We start from the raw sequence: 24,881 nt of genomic DNA on the forward strand, positions 1-24,881 counted from the left end.
TCTGTTTGCAGCCCCTTCCACAGGGCAAGAATGGGAATGCCAAAAATGTCATCTTATCTTGCTTTTTCAATAGTTCAAAGATTATGCTGCAAGTATTTGTGTGTTCAATGAGATATTTTTAAGAACTTAAAATGCTGCATCAGATAATCAAAGTCTTGTGTATCCATCACAAATGGCTTCAACCATTACTCTTCCTATAGCTAATTATGAATTATACCCAAATATTCTGTCTTTATTGCCTACTTACAGCAGAGACCATCTCCTTTGACAGGAATCCAACTGTGTGAGTTGCCAAGAACTTGTCAGACAGAGGGTTGTACCAGGAGGGCATTCTTTCCTCCTGCCGTCCCTTTTCTGGCTTTACCCAAGCTCCTCTGAGGCAGTTTAGACTTGCAGGAATGCTCTGGCTGCCTGCCCTGGTGCTGACCTCCTCTGGGTGGGGAAGCAGGCTGCTGGGTGCAGGGCACTTGACTCAGGAATGTACTTCCTCATAAAGGTGCCAGGGCCTGCACTTGGTGAATTGTAAACACAATGGCTTTTTAGCTGCCAGGGTATTTATTACTCTTAGTTGAGAGATGAATAAACATGCTTTTTAAACTTACAGAGAACTGGGAGGCAAGTTAAGGGGACTAGTCATCTAGTTTGATTGAATTACTTTAACTTCGAAATTAAAAAAAAAAGTATCTAAAGTAAAAACTCATTTAGTATAAATTAATGATACAAACTAACAAAAAGTAATAACCTCCATCATGACTTTTTAAAAAATTATATACAAATGTTTTGTGTTTTTTGAAACACACCATATTTATTCATTTGCATATTTTCTGTGACTGCTATTGTGTTATAAATGGTAGAGGTGAATAGTTACATCAGAAACCACATGGCCTGCAAAGCCTAAAATATTCATTAACTGGCCCTTCGTGAAAAATGTTTCCCTATTCCTACTCCACTAAATAACTCTTGTGGGTTTTTGTTTGTTTGTTTTATTTATTTACTTTTATTTCAATGGTTTTAGGGGAACAGGTGGTTTTTGGTTACACGGATAAGTTCTTTAGTGGTGATTTCTGAGATTTTGGTGCACCCATCACCCAAGCAGTGTACACCGTACACAATGTGTAGTCTTCTATCCCTCACCCCCTCCTACCCTTCCCCCCAAATCCCCAAAGTCCATTATATCATTTGTATGCCTTTGTGTCCTCATAGCTCAGCTCCCACTTAAAAATGAGAACATATAATATTTGGTTTTCCATTCCTGAGTTACTTCACTTAGAGTAACGGTCTCCAGGCCAGGCACAGTGGCTCACGGCTATAATCCCAGCACTTTGGGAGGCCAAGGCAGGTGGATCATGAGGCCAGGAGATCGAGACCATCCCGGCTAACATGGTGAAACTTCGTCTCTACTAAAAACACAAAAAATTAGCTGGGCATGGTGGCGGGCACCTGTAGTCCCAGCTACTCAGGAAGCTGCGGTAAGAGAATGGCGTGAACCCGGGAGGTGGAGTTTGGAGCTTGCCATGAGCCAAGATCGCGCCACTGCACCCCAGTCTGGGCAACAGAGCGAGACTCTGTCTCAAAAAAAAAAAAAAAAAAAAGAGTAACAGTCTCCAACCTGATCCAGGTTGCCTCGAATGCCATTATTTTGTTCCTTTTTATGGCTGAGTAGTATTCTATGGTGTACATATTAATATAAACACCACATTTTCTTTATCCACTTGTTGGTTGATGGGCATTTAGGCTGGTTCCATACTTCTGCAAATACAAATTGCCATTATAAACATCATGTGCCAACTGTCTTTCTTATACAATGACTTCTTTTCCTCTGGGCAGATACCCAGTAATGGGATTGCTGGATCAAATGGTAGTTCTACTTTTAGTTCTTTAAGGAATCTCCATGCTATTTTCCATAGTGGTTATTCTAGTTTACACTCCAGCCAGCAGTGTAAAAGTGTTACTTTTCACCACATCCACACCAACATCTATTATTTTTTAATTTTTTAATTATGGTCATTCTTGCAGGAGTAAAGTGGTATCTCATTGTGGTTTTGATTTGCAACTTCCTGATAATTAGTGATGTTGAGTATGTTTTCACATGTTTGTTGGCCATTTGTACATCCTCTTTTGAAAATAGTCTATTTGTGTCCTTTGCCCACTTTTTGATGGGATTAATCTTTTTTTTTTTTTTTTCTGATTTCAGTTCCTCATAGATTCTGGATATTAGTCCTTTGTTGGATGCACAGTTTGTGAATATTTTCTCCCAGTCTGTGGGTTGACTGTTTACTCTGATCATTTCCTTTGCTGTGCAGAAGCTTTTTAGTTTAATTAGGTCCTATCTATTTATTTTTGTTTTTGTTGCATTTGGTTTTGGGTTCTTAGCTATGAACAGCTTTGCCTAGGCCAACGTCTAGAAGAGTTTTACCAATGTTATCTTCTAGAATTTTTATGGTTTCAGGTTGCAGTGAACTAAGATTGGACCACTGCACTCCAACCTGGGCGGCACAGTGAGACTCCATCTCAAGAAAAAAAGAGAAGTCAGGATAAAAGCAATTCAAAAATCAGAGTGAAAGGTGGTCTCAGCAAAGTCTTAGATTTTAACACAGTATGGTTTAATCCTCTTTTTAGAATAAAAATGATGAATATACACCATTGTTTAAAATATATAAAGTCATCAGTGCTTAAAGATATCACTACAAGAATATTCACTTTAGAGCTATTTATGGTTTTCAAATTTTGAAACAGCTTAAATATCCAAGAATTAAAGATTGGTTGAATTGTCACATCTCTATATCTACACAGTAGAAAATCATACAGATATTAAAATGGCATTGTTTAGGAACATTTAAAGACTTAGAACATACCCATAAGGTATTATTAAATAAGAAAAGCAAGTTGAAAACTCATGATTTTACCACTTGTGTGAAAAAGATACACAACTGACCTAAAGGCTGTATAATACAGTGCTACTACAAGGAGAATGGAGTTGAATATGAAAGGTTTTTTCTTTCTTTTTGGGAGAGAAGTTTCTAAGTTTTCTAAATTTTATAAAATAAGCATGTATTTTTATAATAATAAAAGCATAATACAGTCTACATTTTAAAAAGATCCACCTGCCAGGCACAGTGACTCACACCTGTAATCCTAACATTTTGGAGGTCAAGATGTAAAGATCACTTGAGGCTGGGAGTTTGAGACCAGCCTAAACAACACAGCAAGACCCCATCTCTACAAAAAATAAAAGATTAAAAAACATTAGCTGGGAGTGGTGCTGTGTGCCTGTAATCCCAGCTACACAGAAGGCTGAGGTGGGAGAATTGCTTGAGCCATGAGTTCGAAGCTACAGTGAGCTATGGCCACAACACTGCATTCCAGACTCGGTGACAAGGTGAGACCTTGTCTCAAAAAAAAAAAAAAAAAAAAAAAAAAAGAGAGCGATCCACCTGATGCTGGGAGGCTGTCCTCCAAAAAGGCTGGGCTGTGCATTAGGGGGACAAGCTTACAACAAATCCTAGACTTCCTTCGTCCTCTGCTGCCCATGTGTAAGTAACACATAAGCTTCATGTAATTTGTTGCATATGAGCATGTTCTCTCTCAATGGACTCAAACAAGTCGGTAACCAATGCCCAGTAAACTTACTCCACAGTAGTTTTAGCCAAACTGCCTTTTACGTCTTAGTTTCCTCATTAGCTGAAGGGAGGTAACAATAATAGTGATATGGCAAGGTAATCTATTGCAAATTTAGTCATGTTTTATTCTTGTCAGTAGAACCACCAGAAAGAACTTTATTTTCTCCCAGCCCAACAAGAGGAAGGGAACTACAGTCAGACTTAATTTGACCTTAGAAGTATTAAGTCAGGTGATATTCTCACACACAGGAATGGCAGAATAAAGTCATACACTTTTCTTCAGAGGCTTGGCAAAAGGATTAACTGAAATGATAGACATTATAATGCTATGTCAATTTTCACACAATGTTCAGATGTTAATATTGTTACTAAAAATTTCATTTACTTCCTATTAATGTGCTAGACCCAGGAGACCTGGGCTCCTGCACCAGCCATATCTCAGAATAATTGCTAGAACCACATCTTCCTCATCCATAAAATGGATGTACTCTTTCCCTTGCCCCACCTCACAGGGTGAGGCTCAAACAAGATAATATCTGTGAAAGGACACCGGAGAGTGTTACACAAGGGTGATCTACAAGCAAGCCACAAACTAACGTCAGCGATATTACTTCACAGTAAAATTCTGTGAGCAACAAGCACTGAACATGGATTAAAGCTGATTGATTAGGTGGTTTTATTAAAGACACAGTGTCTTCATTAAACAAAAAAATCTGAATAACCCAAATGTCCATCAACAGTATACTGAATAAATTGTCAAACACTAGAATACTCACAGCAAGAAAAGGAACGTGCTTTAGTACACACTGTATGTAATGTTGGCAGGAACAATCAAGACACAAAAAAACACATACAATGATCCATTCATATAATGTTAAAAACAGGCAAAACAAACTAATTTGTTCAGGAAACACTGACAAATTATAATGAAAAGAAAGGAATGGGCCGGGCGTGGTGGCTCATGCCTGTAATCCCAGCACTTTGGGAGGCCGAGGCGGGCAGATCATGAGGTCAGGAGATTGAGACCATCCTGGCTAACACGGTGAAACCCCGTCTCTACTAAAAATACAAAAAATTAGCCGGGCATGGTGGCGGGCGCCTGTAGTCCCAGCTACTCAGGAGGCTGAGGCAGGAGAATGGCGTGAACCAGGGAGGCGGAGCTGGCAGTGAGCAGAGATCACTCCACTGCACTCCAGCCTGGGCGACAGAGCGAGACTCCATCTCAAAAAAAAAAAAAAAAGAAAGGAATGAAATTACCACAAAGTCAAACAGAAGTTTCCTCTAACTGAGGGGAGGAAATGGTTATCAGAGAAATGCCCACGTGGCACTTTGGGGATGCAGGCTAGATTAAACTTTGTATGTGTGTACACACATATGTATACATGTATGTATATGTCCGTAAGTATATACATTTTATTTATATACTTTCTATACATATATTATGTTGCATAATAAAAGGCCAATAATAACAAGAAACCAACTGGATTCTGTACAAATGAAGCTCAAATTAAGTAACCTCAATAGTGTTCCTGTTTTTAAATTTGTATTTTTAATAGATAGGGGCCTCACTTTGTTGCTCAGGCTATACTGAAACTCCCAGGCTCAAGTGAGCCTTCTGCCTTAGCCTCTTGAGTATCTAGGATGACAGCCTCACTACCATGCCCAAAAGTGCTGTTTTTTTTTTTTTATTTTGTTTTGTTTTGTTTTTTAAGACTCTTGCTAAGAGCTTTTTCCATTTCAACTCAAATACATCAAACTAAGAAATTATTCAGTTTAGTATTTTGTCTTGTGTGGTTTTTGTTTGTTTAAGAGACAGAGTCTCAGTCTATCATCCAGGCTGGAGTGTAGTGGCATGATCATAGCTCACTGTAACCTTGAATTCTTGGGCTCCAGCCATCCTCCTGCTTCAGCCTCCCAAAGCACTGACATTACAGGCATGAGCCATTGTGCCCAGCCAATATTTTATTTAAAATAAAACCCCTTCAAAAAGAAAGTATGGGGCCAGGCATGGTGGTTCATGCCTGTAATCCTAGCACTTTGGCAGGCTGAAGAGAGACGATCACTTGAGCCCAAGAGTTTGAGAACACCCTGGGCAACACAGTGAGACCCTGTCTCCATAAAATAAAATAAAGTAAAATAACCAGGCATGGTAGTACGTGCCTATAGTCCCAGCTACCTGGGAAACTGAGGTCGGAAGATCACTTGGACCCAGGAGGTTGAGGCAGCAGTGAGCTATAACCATGGCACTACACTGCAGCCTGGTGACAGAGCAAGATTGTAACTCAAAAAAGAAAAAAAAGAAAGTATAGTCATTAAGCAGGTCATGGTGATTCAAGATGACTATTTGTCTTCTTAATAATTACTGTCTGCTTGAACATTTCCAAGATCAAAATTGAAATTTCTAATATTAGAAAGTTTTAATATTAGAAATTTCAGTAGAAACACTATAGAGTTACAGACATCACTGAGTATATCTTACACTATCAGCCTAAAGAGAAACAAGGTTACACAGATAACTCAGGGGAGCCATGACTTACCGGTTGGCTGTGTTTGTGCTATTCGCTTAGGGTAAGTCTTGCTTCGACTTCTCATCACATTCTGATCAGGCCGGGGAAGCTGAATAGAAAGATCTCGGCTCATTTGTAAAGCTGTCCTGCCACTTGAAAGTGCAACATTTTGATTAGGAAAGGTAAAACCACACAGCCACAAAATTAAACAGGTCATTCAGAACATCTGCCAAATACGGAGAGAAGAAAAAACACACAGACTCACTGGTTTTAAAATGATTCTCATTGCAATAGTGATCAAGGGAGTGGTTATGAAATTCTAGGAGGAGATTTACATTAGGTAGAAGGAAAATCTTTCAGAGGAGGAAACAGGAAGAAAGGATTTATTAAAGGAGGAGTTGGATTTCCGTAGAATGATGGGCTAGAAATAAAGGTTGCTGATAGTCTTCAAGGTCACTAAATAATACAGAAATTAAGTTGGGCTAAACTGTGGAAGGGCAATGATTCCACATGAGCTCCATGTTGTACTCACACAGCAGGTTGTAAAGCATCCCCCACAGGAGCACTCAGTAGAATTTTATTCTGGACTCTGCCATGGCACAATTAGCCATTTACTTGCCCACCTCGCCTGGGCCAGATCAAGTGTCCAGGAAGACTGAAGGCAGGCCTAGAACCCCATGCAAAGCACTGCTGCTCTACAGATTCCATGCGGATTCCAGGGCAGCTTTCCCTGGGGCTGGGTCAAACTTCTCAAGTAATTTTCCCAAGGAATCATGTGATTTAGTTTGCTGGATTTCAGTGAACATTCATCTTACTAACAATTTATTCCACAACAGCTAAATTTGAGCAACTGAATGGCCCTGGCTTTCACGCAGGAAAATGTCATTTAGGTACAGGAAAATCACATTTCTACAAGTCTAGTTTGATTCACCACAAGTACAGCCATCTATGGGAGGAAAAAAGTCTTTTAAGGGCCCCAAATCCTATTTATCTTACATTTACAGGATAAATACGGGTGAGTATCTCCCCCAAAAAACAGATTAAACAGACTTAAAATTCATCTTTCACATGTTTCTGTGGAAGTTTCTCCTCCTCACTACCTCCTCTGCCTTTATTAAAAATGAAGATGCCTACAATCCTCATAAAAATAACTCTGCATTAGGCTAAGTTGGGACGTATGGTATCAGCTACCAGGGGAATAAAGATGCCAGGGCGCATCCATGATGGTACTTCACATTCAATAACAGTTCATGGAAATTCGGGAGGGGAGAGAAGCAAACTGACAGATTTTCTTTTGCTTAAAATGTAACTTCTTTTAAAAAGGTACACAGATTTCCAAAAAGCTAAAATTCACATAAAGTGCAAATGTTCATTATTATCAATGGTCTGGAGTATGAAGATAAGGCCTATTTTCAACAGACTCACTATTAACAGAAAGACTTGGGCACTGTGTACTTCATCTCACAGAGGAAAAAATTTCCCCCTAAAAATATAACCCCATATGTGAACCACTGAGGCATTTCATAATCAGATTTTATTATTCAAATTTTTCTCATGGTTTCTCTCGCGGAACAAAGGACAAATGAGAAAATCATATCATAAAATTAGTAAGACTGAGGACCAGAAGCGTAAAGTGATTTGCCACAGGCTGTTCAGGACCCAAGCTTCCTGAACTCCAGCTGGTCAGTATGGCATAGCCTGGTGGCATGGGAGAAGGAACAGCACATGTAGCTGTTGGGTTTGAAGTTGCAAGCCCTGTTTAAAGCAAAGCTCTGCCTTTTCCTAGCTGCGTGATCTTCAGAAGGTTATTTGTAAAAATCCTTGCAGCCTTGTTTTCCTCATTTATATTTCTACTTGTTCTTACAATTTCCTGGCAGAAGTATTCTTGTAGAGCATCCTATTTCCTTGTAGCAGAAAGTAATTGACAAGTATAGAGATTTACAGTGTAAGGTGATGAAAGTCCCTACGGATGTCTGGTGGCTCTCTGTTATGACAGGACAGAGCTTTATTTCTGTGATCAACCACTTCCCTGCTGCCTCTGGCATACACACACCCCTCTGCATGCTGGGTGGCAGTGCCAGCAGGCCCTGTGGCCTCTAAATGAGATAGAAAGAAAAGAACAAGAGTAGAAATACTCAGGTTCAAAATCCTAGCTTTGCCACTTACTGCTTAGGGACCCTTAATTACTTTACTTTTGGAGGCTCCAATTTCTCATCTATATAAAGGGGGATATGAAACCTCTTTGGCAGGTCACTGTGTGGATTAAATAAAGCTGCACATGTGAAAGCAACAGACACAAAGGAGGTTCTTATGAGAACTTGGTCTCTCTTCCATGCTTCATAGAATGTGAAATCTCATGACAGCTCCTGTGAGTTAAGTCCTACAAGGAGGATCTGGATTCCCAGGGGAGTTTCTAAGCCCTCCTTCTCAATTCTCGAGTGTAAATTCTACACAGCTCATTAATTCATCAAAACTAGGAGCACCCCACAAAGTTAATGACAAGTAAAGGCAAGGTTAATTTGTAAGGGACTCAGGGAAGATAGCAATGTATAACAAAATGTTTAATCAAAGATTTCCATTTCAGATTATTGGTCTCTGGTAATAAAACAACAACAACAACAAAAAGTATTGGAACATCAGATTTCAGCTCAGCCTTTCCTCACAAATTTAATTTTTAATCTTAATTGTCCCATATCACTAAAAAAGTCCAATTTTTCCCTTAAGTAAGCACTAGTTTTCCCAAAAAGTGCCACTGTCCTTGGCATTTTGCAAGACCTAAATTGCAAGAGAGAGTAAAGACTAGAACTCTTGTCTTCCTCCATCACACATATGTACATGCACAACCACAAAGACACTAACACACCACTATAAACACATACACAATTACACACACAAACACCCCCAGACACCTGCATTCATACACTGCAGCCACTTGTTAGGCTGTTCTTTATACTCTATTCTTTAAAAGCCTGCAGGGTGAAAGGAGGAGAATGTATTTCCAGAGCTCTGCTTTCATTCCAGGATATCTCTGGAATGTCTCAAGAAAGTGGCAGGCATATTGTGCTGGTTAAACTCTGGTTGCTTGCCCTCTTTTGACAATAAACAGTCTGTATGCTAATGACCCCCCAGCAATCAGAGACTCATCCCTGCCTAAGCTCTGGGCATCGTCTTTCTTCCAAGGATGGTGCAATGTTAGTGTTTCCTACATGCAGACATGTAGATTTAAGATTCATTAAGACTTACTAGGCAGTTAACATCATCCACAAAATTAGAACAGATTTAGCATGGCCTCCAATTTTGCAAAGGTTACTTTTAATCACTTCCTTGGAATAAATGATATTTAATATGCAAAATCCAATAACTTCCTAATAATAATTCCCAGTAGCCACAACATTTGCATTTCAATAAATTTGAGAAATCAGGTATGGCTAACTTTGTGGAAGCCAACAACAGCGTACGTTAAATAGGATAATTAAAATTTTAATAGTGTGAACATTAAGACAGATGTCTTTCTACCAGCTCCATTTCAGGGACAAGGAGACATTCTCTCTATAACCCTGGTGGCGTTTTTATGCCACAACTGGAAGAACAGTCCAAATACTGACTGTTACCTGCTCTTCTCAATATAAACATAAATAATACTTTCTTAAATTCTTCATAATTGTATCACCATCTACAGAACAACAGTGAAAACCTAAAGGTTAAACATGAACATATCAATGAATACCTTCATGTAAATTCCAAGAATATCTATAATACCATGACACAAGTATTTTTTAGTCATGAAATGAGCAAATTTTCAACTAAATAATATGTAAAGATGAATGCACTGAATATTTAATATTCATCACCCTTTTATTGATTATCTTTAATCTCAAATTCAAGACCCAAAAAGTACATTATAAAAGAGGATTAAAATCTAGCATAGAGGACTATTGTCCTGAAAATGCTTGCCTTGGCTTTTTTTGTACCTCCTAAGGGAGCATTTCATTCAGTGATGTCTCCAATGGAACTGACAAAAGTGTCCCATCTCTGTGACTCTAGGTGGCATTTCCCCACCCTGCTTGGGTTTTACAAGGCCCGGGGACCTCCCTCATTGTTTGAATAATACTATAGCTCTTTGAAGGCAGAAGTGGGTAGGTCTGATTCTTTGTATCTGTGGGTACCGAATACCATGCCTTGCACATCACAGGCTCTCTCCATTGAACAGAATGAATTGAAACAAGACAAATTCTTTTTCAAAATATAGAACCCACTCTCATTTTTAATGCTGGTATTAGAAAAAGACATCAGCACCTGCCTAGCTGTATGACAATCAGGCTTTTTCCACAACAGGCTAACAGTTTGCCTAATGGTTATAAACATGAGCTCTGCAGTTAGAGCGCCAGCCTCCTAGTTGGATTACCTGGAGAAGGGACTTGACCTCTTTGAGCCTTAGTGTCCTCATACATTAATGGAGCTAATATTACAGAAGATTGATAATTAAATGAAGCAATGAATGGAAAACATGTATCACAGTACGTAGCACTTAGTAACTGCTCAATAAAGTTGAGATATAATTGCTAGCATTACTATATGCAGGCTGTATGCTGCAGAAAAAACATGGTTTGATGCACAATATAAAAAGTATAGATTGTATTAAATTAGGGGATCAACTGAATGTCTTAAAAACACAATTAGTTACTATTCAGAACATCTACATTGTTTCATAATCACAAAACACACATAATTAAACATAAGTGATAACTGTATCAAAATGAATTTCTGAAGATAATAAACTTTACGATGGTCTAAAAGCCCACAACACAGCTAATGCAAATGTTAAATATAATTAAACCTTGAAAATCATGTTTGTTGAGAAAGTTTTAATAAACCATTATGCTTACAAAACACACTGACAATGCAAGAAAAAAGAAAAAATAAATCAAGAACTTCATTGAGCATAACAGCTGAATTAAGTATTTATTTACAAACACATCCCCTCAAGGAAAAAAATGCCATTTACCTGTAGCGGTGCTTATAACGTATGGATCCAAACTTGCTGAGTTTTCGTGACAGTGAATTAGATTCATTTTCTGGCATTCTAATCAATTTGTAAAAGAAAATCAGATAAAGACTCAACGTTATAGGCATTCTGGGCCACCCCTTACTCCTAACACAAACTTTATAAAGGACCCCAGCCACTTTATTAGAATACTTCTCCAACATCATGCTATTCATACTCCATGAGAATGAAACAGGGAAGAACTCAATTTTGTTTCCATTTAAAAAACAAAAACAAAAAATAAAGCTTAATGTATCACCAGCTAAATTTTTGTTTTATCTTTACAACATAAAGATGTGAAACAAGGAAAAAGTATCCCCACAATCCAAAGGTCAGTTCTCTAGTTTCATCTGACCTGACCTCCCAGGAGGACTGCATGCAGTTGCCAGCACCTTATTCATCAAGACATTCTCTTTCCTCGTTTCCCAGGATACCACACACTCTTCTGACTGCTCCTTCTCATACTCTAGACTGGCTCATCCTGGCCTGTAATGTCGGGAGGGGCCACCAAGCTCAGTCCTTGGAGTTCTGCTTCTCTCTCCACTGTTTCCACTGGTGACCTCATCCAGCCACTTCTGTAAATACCTACTTAAGTGACATCATCAACTTTGGTCTTTCCAGTGAGCCTTGTATACCCAACTGCCTTATCACATTTCTACCTAGACGGCTGATAGGCTGTTAAAATTAATTATGCACAGAACACTCCATTTCCACCAATACTACATAGGTGCTAATAATGGCTGCATATTTTACATAAACCTAAAAATATTACCTCGATCCTTTCTTGTAGTATCAAAGATATAACTGTATCTTTGTGTATAAGTACCTATGTGTATATACATGTACACATACATGAATATATGTGTGCATGTTTGTATTAATATAATCCAGAGAATTAGGAATTGAGAAAATTAATAAAAGGGAAACAATTCCAAATTTGTTTGTAGACAGAATTCCTTTTATAAAAACAAATGCCATTTTCATTTATTAAAACAACAAACAAAATTTTTACATCAATTTACCTAAAAAATGTATGATGTTCCACACTGCACTTCCAGAGATGCTTGCAAGCAGTTTTACTTCGAGCTTCAAAAAAGAATGAGGTTTCATTACACTAAGAGAGAAAGAGAGAGAGAGAATATGAATAATGACCAGGGAAGGAAGAGAGCATTCTTCAAGTAACAGCTCCCTTTAGGTAACAAAAATTCAAGCAGAGAGATTATTGAAAATATATAAAGAATAATTGTCTCTTGATAACTATTTTTGGAGAGGTGCATTAAAATCACCTTCCATCAATTAAAATTTTATAAATTCCATTTAAATCTTAAAGCACCTTTATTACCTACTTTTACATTGCCCCATGACGATAGACAGTTTGGACAGTGGCGGTGAAATACTATAAAATCTCCCTCATAAACAGCCACTAATACAGGAAAAGCACAGACCATGTGAAAATCAAAACCCAATCAAAAGAAGATGCCCATAAATCCAGTCCTTAAGTGTATTACTTTCAGGGATGAACAAGTCACACATAAAGCAATGAGTAAAGAACCTCAGGAAGAACCACCAGAAGGAGCGAACAACCCAGCAGCATCATCTGGAAAATTAAATAACGTCTCTGATGCCATATTTCTCCATTCTACATCAAGTTACTGAGTGGATCAAATTAAACAATATGCATATGTACAGTATCATATAATAGGTGTATAATACATGTTAATTATTTTAATCCAGTAGTTACTTGATTCTTTATATTTAATATGTAAGAAATAAAACAACATTGAAGGTACAAATCAGCCCTCTATATCCAAAGGTTCCACATATGCAGATTTAGCCAACTTGAATCAAAAATATTCAGGAAAAAAAATACAAATTTAAAAAGCAATAGAGCATAACTACTATTTACACAGCATGTATATTATGTGAGGAATCATAAGTAATCTAGAGATGACTTAAAGTATATGGGAAGATGTGTGCAGGTTATATGCAAATACTACACCATTTATATAAGGAACTTGAGCATCCTCAGACTCGGGAGGAAGGTTTCTGAAACCAATACCCTGTGGATGCTGAGGAGCAACTGTACAAGCATACCTTGGAGATACTGTGGGCTCAGCTCCAGACTACTGCAATAAAGTGAATATTGCAATAAAGTGAGTTGCACATATTTTTTGGTTTCCCAGTGCATGTAAAAGTTGTTTACACTATACTGTAGTCTATTAAGTATACAATAGCACTATGTCTTAAAAAAAAAACAAAAACCACATATATACCATAATTTAAAAATACTTGATTGGTGAAAAATGGTAAAAGTCATCTGAGCTTTCAGGAAGTCATAATCTTTTTGTTGATGGAAGGTACTGCCTCAATGCTGATGGCTACTGACTGACCAGGGTGGTAGTTGCTAAAGGTTAGAGTGGCTGTATCAATTTCTTAAAATGAGACAACAATGAAGCTTTCTGTGTTAATGGACTCTTCCATTCAATAAAGAATTCTTTGTAGCACATGATACTGTTTGATAGCATATGACTCACAGAAGAACTTCTTTCAAACTTGGAGTTAATCTTCTCAAACCCTACCACTTCTTTATCAATTAAGTTTGTGTAATATTTTAAATCCTTTGTTGTCATTTTTAAAATGTTCACAGCATCTTCACCAGGAGTAGATTCCGTCTCAAGAAACCACTTTTGCTCATTCATAAGAATGAAGTTTTATCATGACATTGCAGCAATTAAGTTATACCTTCAGGTTTCACTTCTAATTCTAGTTTTCTTGCTATTTCTACCACATCTGCAGTTACTTCCTTCACTGAAGTCTTGGACCCCTCAAAGTCATCATGAGGGTAGAAATCAACTTCTTTCAAACTCCTGCTAATCAGAATAATTTGACCTCCTGCCATAAATCATAAATTATTTTAAGAGCATCCAGAATGGTTAATATTTTCCAGAAGTTTTTCAATTTGCTTTGTCCGGATCCATTAGAAAAATCATTATCTATCGCATCAATAGCTTGTAAAATGTATTTCTTAATAATATTTGAAAGTCGAAGTTACTTCTTGATCCATGGGTTGCAGAAGAGATATTGTGATAGCAGGCATGAAAACAACATTAATCTCCTTGTACAATTCCATGAGAACTCTAGAGTGACTAGGCGCATTGTCGATGAACAGTAATATTTTGAAAGGAATCTTGTTTTTCTGAGCAGTAGATATCAACATTGAGTTTAATATAGTCACTAAGCCGGCCCGGGAGCGGTGGCTCACACCTGTAACCCCAGCACTTTGGGAGGCTAAGGCAGGCGGATCACTTGAGGTCAGGAGTTCAAGACCAGCCTGGCAAACATGGCAAAACCAGATCTCTACTAAAAATACAGAAATTAGCCGGGCGTGGTGGCAGGTGCCTGTAATCCCAGCTACTAAAGAGGCTGAGACAGGAGAATGCCTTGAATCTGGGAGGTGGAGGTTGCAGTAAACCAAGATCATGCCACTGCTTTCCAGCCTGGGTGACAAGAATGAGACTCTGTCTTGAAAAAAAAAAAAACATACACACACACATATGTGTGTATATATATATGTATTTTTTTCTAAGCCATCCTGTAAACAGATGGGCTGTCATCCAGGCTTTGTTGTTCCATCTATAGAGCACAGAGTACAGTTATCATCATTTGCATGGACCCCAGAATTTTCTGAATGGTAAATGAATATTGGCTTCAACTTAAAGTCAACAGCTGCAGTAGAAAATAAGAAGACAGTCAGCCTATCCTTGGAAGCTTTAACGCAGGCATTGACTTCTCCTTATAGCTATGAAAGTCCTAGATGGCATCTTCTTCCAATAGAAGAAGGTTGTTTTGTCTCCACTGAAAATCTGTTGTTTAGTGTAGCCATTTTCATCAATAATCTTAGCTAGATCTTCTGGATTACCTGCTACAGCTTCTAAATCAGCACTTGCTGCTTCACTTTGTACTTTTTATGTTATGGAGATGGCTACTGTCCTTCAACCTCATGAACCAACGTCTGCTAGCTTCCTACTTTTATTCTGCAGTTTCCTCACCTCTCTTAAACTTCAGAGAATTGAAGAGAGTTAGAGCCTTGCTCTGGATTAGAGACTCTGGCTTAAGGGAATGCTGCAGCTTGTTGGATCTTCTATCCAGACCACTCAAACTTTCTCCAAATCGGAATAAGACTGTTTTGTTTCTTACTATTTTTGTGTTCACTAGAGTAGTTCTCCAAATTTCCTTCAAGAATTTTTTTCTTTGCATTCACAACTTGGCTAACTGGCACAAGGGGCCTAGCTTTCAGCCTATCTCACCCTTCAAGATGACTTCCTCACTAAGCTTAATCATTTCTAGCATTTGATTTCAAATCACAGATGCACAACTATTCCTTTCAGTTGAACACTTAGAGGTTATTGTAGGGTTATTAACTAACCTAATTTCAATATAACTGCGTCTTGGAAAATAGGGAGGCCTAAGGAGAGGGAGAGAGACAGGGAATGGCCAGTCTGTGGAGCAGTCAGAACATACACATCATTTATGAATTAAGATCACCATCTTACATAGATGCAGTTTATGGCACCCCAAATCAATTACAACAGTAACATCAAAGATCACTGATCACAGATCACTACTGAAGCGGCTACACTGTCCAGTGTATATACCTTGGGGTTCATTGTCATGCACTGAGAAAAAATTCAGGACATGGACACATGTGGGTAGGTTAAGGAGTGAAAAGTTTAATACACAGAAGAAAGGAGGGAGGAAAGCAGCTCCCTGAGAAAGAGAAAGAGACATCTGAAAAAGGGGGGAGGCCATGGACCACAGCAGATTTTATAGGCAGGCTGGAGAAGACGGTGCCTAATTCATGTAGGGCTCACAGAATGGCTTCATCAGATATGATGTCTACATAGTGCGCAGGGAAGGCTGGTCAACCTACCCTAATCTTCTTATGCAAATGGGCTTTCCAGTTGATCTGCGCCATTTTGTCTGCTCCTTTATAGTACGTGTGGCTGGCAGAGAAGGGAAGATGGACCCACCATTTTGAAAATGTCTTGTCCTTAGTTCCTGCCAGCACCCACCTGTGGAAGCTCCTAGCTTTCAGGGTGCTCTGTGTTAGAAAATGATTCGGGACTGCTTTTCATTAAAAAGAAAAGCCTTACCGAGGAGGACTCCCATGCCCATGTTATCTACCTAAGTAATTCCTTCTTAGCTCCTGTATCATTATAACATATATAATAATAATGAAAAAGTTTGAAATACTATTGCAAGAATTACCAAAATGTGACACAGTGACACGAAGTGAGCATATGCTGTTGGAAAAAAGCTACCAACAGATTGACAGGGTTGCCACAAATCTTCAATTTGTAAAAAAACACAGTATCTGCAAAGCACAATAAAGTGAAGTGCAAAAAAACAAGATATGCCTCTAATTCTAATTTTGCAGAAAATACTACTTATATTTTAAGTAACTGAATAGAAAACTAAGCAAAACACAATATGAGTGCTAACATAATAAATCACAAGCTCTGTGAAGTTATATACTTGCTAATTTAATTTCAAAGCTACAAACCAAACTCAAGTCTCAAATGAAGCAAATGCCTCTGAAATGAGGTTTCTATGCACTCATAAACACAAAACGATCAATGCAAAAGAATAATTGAAATGATTTGTCTCCTACTTTTAATAAGGACAGAACATTTATGTGTATAAAATTTCTCCCAAGTCCAACTTGAAAAATGCTTCCCAACTTAGGAGTTTGTCAGATGAAGAGATATGATGGAAATCACACCAACATACACACATTACAGCAAGGCTAGCTGTAATTCCAAAACCTTGTCTGGTGGAGGAAGAAAGTTAGGAAAATTTTCAGGTTTCTGGTTTGGGTGCTACTAAAATATAGCAAGTGGAAAAAATGGGCATTTGGATGACAAGGGAAGAGACATTAAGTTCAGGTTAAGATATTTTGATTTTGAGGTCCCCATGGGACACCTAGAGGGCCAATAAGGATGCAGGTGCAGAGAGCCAGAGAGAGGGGACATCTACTCACACAGGTGACCTCACCATGTGAACAAGACGGCTCAGGGAGAGCGCACAGAACGGATGAAGGTGGAATCACTGCAAAGATGCTCCTGAAGGTGGAGTGAGAGAGGTCCAAATATACCAGGAAACAGTGTCAGACAGGCTGGGAGGAGAGACAACTCTCAAGTGACCCAGAAAGGTCAAATCGAGTTTGAACAGAGGTTACCACATTTCACGGTAAGAAATCTTCCAAGGCCTTTGTGAAGGGGGTAGGGATTATACAATTAGAGGTGAGGAAGAAAAGTCAGTGAATTCAGAAAGTGTTTTCCTTAACAGCAAAAGAAACTGCTGGCAGAGCTGGAAAAGCGGACGCACAGGAAATCACAAAAGCTCCTCTGGGCAGGGAGGGAAAGCCCAGGCTTTTGTCAGAAGACACGAGCCCTTAGAGAGAAATTTTTTTTTTTTCTTGTACTTTTCTTTTTTTAAATATCCAGTCATGCATTGTATAAGGATGTCTTGGTCAATGATGGATCGCATATACAACAGCGGTTCCTTAAGATTATACAACGCATTTTAACTGTGCCTTTTCTGTGTTTAGATATGTTTGGATACACAAACACTTACCGTAGTGTTTCAATTGCCTGCAGTATTCAGCACAGTACCATGCTGTACAGGTTGGCAGCCTAGCAGCAATAGGCTATACTGTATAGCCTAGGTATTGTGAAAGGAAATTAAATTTGGGGACCCCAAACTCATTTAGCTAAAGGGAAAATTCAAGCTGGGAACTGGGTCATGCAAACCTGCGTCTCCTTTTTGGTTCCTAAATAAGATTGCTACAAGATGAAAAGCTACATGCCTCCCCCGTATTTTTCCCACAAGGAAATTCCTAGTGAGCTGTTAAAACTTTACCATGGCAATGCAAATTGATAGCTTTATCTCTACAGGTACAGTCACCCCAGACACAAATGCATTATCTGACTGTTCCCTTACCCTATTTTGTCTGTGTTATCTGATGTAAAATGCAGATTCTCCGCATTTTTCCTCTGCCCCTTTTGTGTCATCCTATGTAAGAAAAAAAAAATGTAGATTCACTGAGGCAGACAAAGGCATGAATGACTATTTTTCCCTACCTCCCTCTTACATGAAAACTGTGTGCTTCTCAACATCCCATCTATGGCCCTTTAAATGTGGAGCTCTCAAAATCATCTTTGGAGAAACGCATAGACCTGTCTCCCTGGCATGTCCTTAACGTTGGCAAATAAATCTAAAATGATTGAGACTTGTCTCATTATTTTCCTCGACTGTCAGTGTGTAGTAGGCTAGACCAGCTAGGTTTGTATAAAAATATTCTATGATGTACACACAATGACAAAATCGCCTAATGACTTGTTTCTCAGAACATATCCCTGTCATTCACACATGTATAACATGTACGTGGTATAAATGGCAAAGTTATCAAAGTGGGTATACACTGACAACTCAATCTCCCTCCCACCACTGTCCCCAATTCCCTTCCCCAGAGGCAATCACTACTCTAAGGGGTGGGTGTTTTTAAGGGCACTGAATTATCCTAAAATAGAATGTACAAGTTATTCATTTAAAATAAGTCTGCTTGTGACTGCATTCTATCAAGATAAATTGTTAAGGTAAAGAGAAGACCAGGAGAGGCTACCCTTGCCCCTCTCCCACTACGTCCTTCCTTACTACGTAGACCCACCATTTCCCTGTGCCTTTCAACAATGGAAGTACTGTGTGTGGCAGGACATACTGAGAATTACCACCTACTAGAAATGATGGCTGAGAATGACTTCTCTGTGACATAGACATTTTTAGGTTTTTAGCAAAACAATCCAAAATGAGGTATAATTTAAGTAAATAAAAATATCAAAGCTTATTTAATTACATGCTTCCAAAGACTTCCAAGACTTTCAGAATTTGCTGATATAATACAGGTCCTGAATTCTTTCAAATGATGGAATTGGGGGTTTGAGTCAGGTTTACCTAGGGACCCATGGGTCTTCCAAAAGTCTTGGAAGGAGCAGCAAAGTATTCCGTCTTAAAATAAAACAAAGTCTCCTCTAAATTTCAAACTTTTCTTAGTCTGGTTTTCAACTTTTTTCATCAGGTAGGTGACTGTATCCTTTTACTTTTCAAGTAGAGACCTGGTCACAGGATGCCTAATTTTTAGTAATTTTTAAAAAAACTACCATCGCTTAAGGAAAGGATAAAAGATATTTCAAATCCAACCAGAATTCAGTTTTTCTCAAGTTTCCTTGGGTACAAATATATTAAAGGATCAAAAGCGCCTCCCCACTGGCTTCCTAATTATTTCTGCCAAGTACAAACGACAAGTATGAACTCATTCTCCACTTATAGTGAGCTTTAGGACAAGCTGCCTATTTTTTACCCTGTTCCTGGCAGAATGATCCAAATACTAAAAGGAGGCTTAACATAACTGAAACAGGAGCCAGGTATTCTGAATAAATTCTGTGTACTTCTGCCATGTACAGTAACTGCTGGCATGAATTCCACTGCCATGGCATTTCAAATATCTCTTTCCACCACTCTCACTTACCAAACCTTTTCCAGATAAACATGGCCAATTAGCACATTTCTACTCATTCACACAAAGATGAACAGCTGCTTAATTAAAGAAGTTCACTCCAATCTCCTACTCAAATACTTTAGCCAAGAATCCAATGCTCGCTTTTTGTAAAATTACTCAAATACCTTCATAGCTTTGGTCATTTCATACCAGAAGCAAAGCTATTCTCTGAAACTATTTCTTTTTACTTCATAAACCAATCAAGCTTGAGTCACTTATAAGTCCAGTATCACGTGGATATGACTGCCTCATGCGTCTCTAGGTAAACCTGACTCAAACCTCCAATTCCATCATTTGTAAGAATTTAGGACCTGTATTATATCAACAAATTCCCAACCTAACTCCCTCTGGTCTTCCCAGTTTCTTTTCCCATTTTGGCTGACTATGTCTCTCTTGGCAAGCTTAAAGAAAAAAATCTACTTTCGCCTAGCTTCTTCTAAGGGTACTGGGATTCCTGACAGGATCACTGAAGGGCTCACACTGCCAGCAGCACACCCACTTATTCTGCCTGGGCCTAGTCCCATTTCACTGCCTCTCTTAAGCCTGTATTCTTGACACAAGAATGCAATCCTGTACTCTGACAGGTTCCTCCCTGTTTCTGTTTTGGGAAACAGCCACAACTGGACAGTCTGCCTTCCCCAGGCTCCCTAAAATTATGGGTATGAATACCTTTCTTAATCCCATTATAAACCTGGCTCACATCCAAGGTCACATTAGAAGTAACCCACGATACACGGTGTAGGTCATCACTGAAGAGCAAAAGAGATGAGTACTTCTAAGGAGAGTAAAATGCAATCACTATATAAATACCTGAAGGTCTACAGCAGAGAGGTTTCCTACTGATGTTCCACAGAGGTGGGGGGAGAGGCTACAAAGAAGTGTGACGATTACAAGTCTAAAGTACTGTGAGATTTTTGCTTTTTTCTTTCTATCCAATTCACACAAGATTTACATTAACTCGCAATCATTAACTGAGTTTAGGTTCCAGGGAGAGAAACAAAAATAGTCAGACGGCTGGAAGCAAATGACTAAAATAACTTTCTTCTTAATTACTGATCATGCAAAGGAAGGCAAGTAGTCGAACTGCAATCTTTATTCTCCAACTGGAAATAGATACCAAAGAAAGCTTATAAAATTTTAAATCTTTTGAAAAATTTTATCTTTCTAAATGGTGAAACTGACTGTCATTTTAAAAATTAAACTATGTTGGTATACATGATATCCTGGGCACAATATCTGTTTTAATGACTTTCCTCATATTTTTTCATGCTCTCTTTTCTAGGCATCCTGAGTTTAAACCTGGCTAATGAATTGAGGGTGAGTCCTGCAACAAAATTCACCAATTTTGTCATTACTTGGAAAAGGAAGTCAGAAGGAAATTTTAGACACTGAATAAAACACGATCTTATTCTTTCCAGTCTTTACACGATGCTCCCCAAAGAGTGTTTCTTACAACACTAGGGTCTTGCAATATTGGCATAGAGGGGTTCTTTGCTCAGATAAGTATGGGAAACACTGGGCTAAACACTCAGACCTTTAATGCGCTAATATATACTGTGAATCTCCAAGAGCTGGTAAGGTTGTAGGTTGTTTTATTGTATTTGAGCAAAGAACTTTCTTTCAGGGAAGTGTATGGTAAGTACATACTCCAGTTTAAAAAATATTGCACTATAAACAACCCTCTACACATACATACACACACACATTTTTAAAAAAAATTGAAATGCATGTAATATGGTTACATATTTTTTAATTGAAACATCATTGTGCATTTCACACGGCACTTGAAGAATAAAATTAATTTCCATTTCTGCATGTATATTTCACAGTGTAAGAACAAAAACAGCAAAATATTCTAGTACTCTTATCAGCTACGTGGGTTACATTTCAAAACATATGCTAAATGTGAAAACCATCTTACCCATTTTACAGATGAATAAGTTGATTCTTGATAATTGTATACAACTCTAGCTCATAGAAGCATAAATTAGAATTGAATAAGATGTATTAGATTACATTGCTTCTCCTCTTTTTTCTTTTCCTCCAAAACTTCCAAAAGAGAGAATATGAGCCAGAACATAGAAAATATTTACATCGTATTCCAGTAAACCTTGAAAATTATCATGTTGAGTTTATTCTTATTATTTGAAGGAATTCACAGATATGAACATAGAAGTCCAAATGGATTTTTCTGTGTGCCCGTTACATGTCCAACTTTGCACGAGGTGCTTGTAACTTCACAGCAGCTTCATAAGAGATTTTATCATCCTCACTTTACAGATCAGGAAATGTAGTTAAATGTTGTTCAGTGAACTGCCCACAGTTAGTGAGCGAGAGACCTGGACTTAAAACATTTATTTGATCACATGTCTAACAGTCCATCACTAAATCTGAAAGATTCCAAATCAAACTGTCATGTGGCATCAGGACCCAATTATTACTAACAGCCACACTTAAGAATAGTTGGGGAAAATATTAAATCTATAGTTCCAGGACTTCTATACATTGTAGTTGGAGACACAAAGTGGTACAACTATGAGTGAAGCAGGGGCATATGGCAATACCAAACAGAACTACATACGCACTTACCACTGTGACCGAGCAATCCCTCTACTGGGAATTGAACCTGTAGACATCCCTCCAAAAACATGTACACACAAAATTACTGAATGAAGAAAAATGTGTGACTGTAAAATATTGAAAACTTTTTCTAAATATTCAAGCGTAAGAGATCGGTTGAATAAACTATGTTACATACATTCAATAGAGCGCTATGTACAAAATAATGAGAAAGCTCTCAATGAACTGATATAGAATAATTTCTAGGAGATATTACTAAGTGGGGAAAAACCCCCAACACAGTACAAAAGCCCATACAGTATGCTACCTTTTAGGAAAGAAACAATGAAGAAAAAAAATGTGTATCTTTACAAAAAGAAACACAGGGAGGATCAACTACAAAACACTGAAGTTGGTTACCTACAAGGAAGCATGGCAGAACAGGATGGAAGGAAAATGGGAGTTGGTGATAATTCTCTGAGTCTTTGAGTAATTTTGATTTTTGAAAGCAAGTTAACCTTCTACATATTAAAAAATAAAATTAAACCAGAATGTGAAGGAGAGGGAGCTATAACTAAAAACAACCTGAAACAATAAACCTAAGTAGATTTCCAATGAATACATGAGCACAGGAATGAAGAAGGAAGACATGAATGGTGAGAAGGAGGGAAGGGAAGGGAGGACCAATCCAAGTAAATTTTGAACACAGTATTTGACTCTTAGGCCCTCTGTCTTGGCAAAGTGGTGCATATGGATGAAAGAACAGCAAACAATTGTCCATTTTAGTGGTCTGACCAAAGCAATTCTGAAACTATGTGGTATGTGTTATAGAATTGAGCAAATGAGTAAATGTGTGCTTTTTTGGAAGCCAAGATTCTCATGGCCAAAGAAAGGACATACAAATAAAAAATGAGGGAGGGTAAGGAAGAACCCTGTAGTTATGGACAGGAACTGGAGGTATGCTGTGAACTCATGATTTCTAAGCTATGTATCAATATGTGTATGCTTATATGCACATGTGTCCATGTATTTCTATTTCTATATATGTGTGTTAGGGTCTATGTGTGTGTATATGCTTGCATCTATTCCCTAACTCTGTCAACTGAAAAGGCCAAGAAGCAAAGTCACCCTAGTAGCAATGACCACACCTAGCACCCAGATCTAGACCATTTCCCAGTAGAAGGAACCAGAGCTCCTTGGAAGAATGGTTGACACTCAAGGTAGGGGCAGGGCTGATACAACATGCACCTGAAATATACTACAGCAAAAAAAGAAGATATTTGCCCTGAAATGATGGGTGGGGGGCGGGGGGGGTGCAGATCCAAAAGGCAGAGGAATCAGATTGAAGGGGTTCCCATTAACCAAATCTGAACAGCAAAATAGTTAGGTACCTATGTGAACTAATGCAAGAACATAAAACCAAATATCAGGTGTTCTCACTTGTAAGTAGGAAATAAACACTGAATACACATGAACATGAAGATGGAAACAACAGACACTGGGGACTACTGCATGGGGGAGGCATGGGCTGAAGAACCACCTGTTGGGTACCATGCTCACTGCCTGGATGATGCAATCATTAGGACCCCAAGCCTCACCGTCACACAATATACCCATGTAACAAACCTGCATATGTACCCTTTAACCTATAATAAAAGTTGAAAGTATTAAAAATAAATAGGTATGCGATATATGTTAAACCATTGAAAAAATAGAAGTTAATAATTACTGACAATAGATAAATAAAAGGGAGAGAAGGCAGAGCTCTTGCTTCAGTGGAATGCTGAGGGCTAACTCATAAATGTGGAGGGAGTAGAGAGCTAGAAAAAATCAGCATTTTGCAACCATCTTAGTAGAAGACTGGATCAGGCAAGAATCCTCAATGAATGCTAAATTTATAGAGAATTTTAAAGAGGAACTGGGTATTTACATTGATTTAAATATCTCCCCACAGACTACTTATTAGCTGCAAGAGAGAAGCAGGAACTATACAGCAGAGAAATCAGGCAACACCGTAATGAGTGTCAAACTTAACAGCCAACGAGGGACAGGTGGTCACCATGTGCCCCCAGATGAGACACCTGAGAAGGACACTATTTCACCTATGCAGCTGTACATCTAGGAATGCATAACCTCAGTCTAATCACAAGGAAACAGTTGAAAAACATGAAACAAGAAACTCTCTGTTTTAAAACAGTGGGGTATAACTGTATTCTTTTAAAATGTCAATGTTATAAAAGATAACAAAATGCTATGAAAGTGTTCCACATTAAAGGAAGTTATCTGTATTCTATACCATAGGGGGGAAATGCTAAAAAGGACATTATTAGGTCAACCAACAAAATTGGAATATGGAAGCTAGATGGTAAAAGTATTATATCATTATTAATGTATTAAGTTGTTAACTATACTGTGGTTACATGAGAATATCTATCCCTATTCTTAGGAAATACACAATTACATATTTATAGTCTATGACATACGTAACTTACTCTCAAGCTCTTCTAAAGAAAATGGCCTGTGTGTGTACAGTG

At 38.2% G+C, this 24,881-nt stretch overlaps 1 protein-coding gene and 1 long non-coding RNA gene across 3 annotated transcripts in view; one reads left to right on the plus strand and one right to left on the minus strand.

Moving 5' to 3' along the window:
• LOC116274942 overlaps positions 1–21,212 on the plus strand; it is a 45,066-nt gene extending 23,854 nt beyond the window's left edge. Inside the window, exon 4 of the long non-coding RNA XR_004183799.1 lies at positions 21,071–21,212. This is a non-coding gene — a long non-coding RNA (uncharacterized LOC116274942). The remainder of the gene's footprint in view (positions 1–21,070) is intronic.
• EPB41L4A (erythrocyte membrane protein band 4.1 like 4A) overlaps positions 1–24,881 on the minus strand; it is a 255,671-nt gene that overhangs the window by 65,797 nt on the left and 164,993 nt on the right. For both annotated transcript variants that reach the window (XR_001903629.2, XM_021939596.2), the window contains 3 exons: positions 12,194–12,285; positions 11,133–11,210; positions 6,158–6,279 (listed from right to left, as the gene is read on the minus strand). Coding sequence is in view for 1 of the 2 variants with exons in the window: in XM_021939596.2 (XP_021795288.1) it covers positions 6,158–6,279; positions 11,133–11,210; positions 12,194–12,285 (292 nt within the window). In the remaining variant the exon portion in view is untranslated. The remainder of the gene's footprint in view (positions 1–6,157; positions 6,280–11,132; positions 11,211–12,193; positions 12,286–24,881) is intronic.

This window comes from Papio anubis, chromosome 5 (genome assembly GCF_008728515.1).
Source record: "Papio anubis isolate 15944 chromosome 5, Panubis1.0, whole genome shotgun sequence".
Taxonomy (NCBI): domain Eukaryota; kingdom Metazoa; phylum Chordata; class Mammalia; order Primates; family Cercopithecidae; genus Papio; species Papio anubis.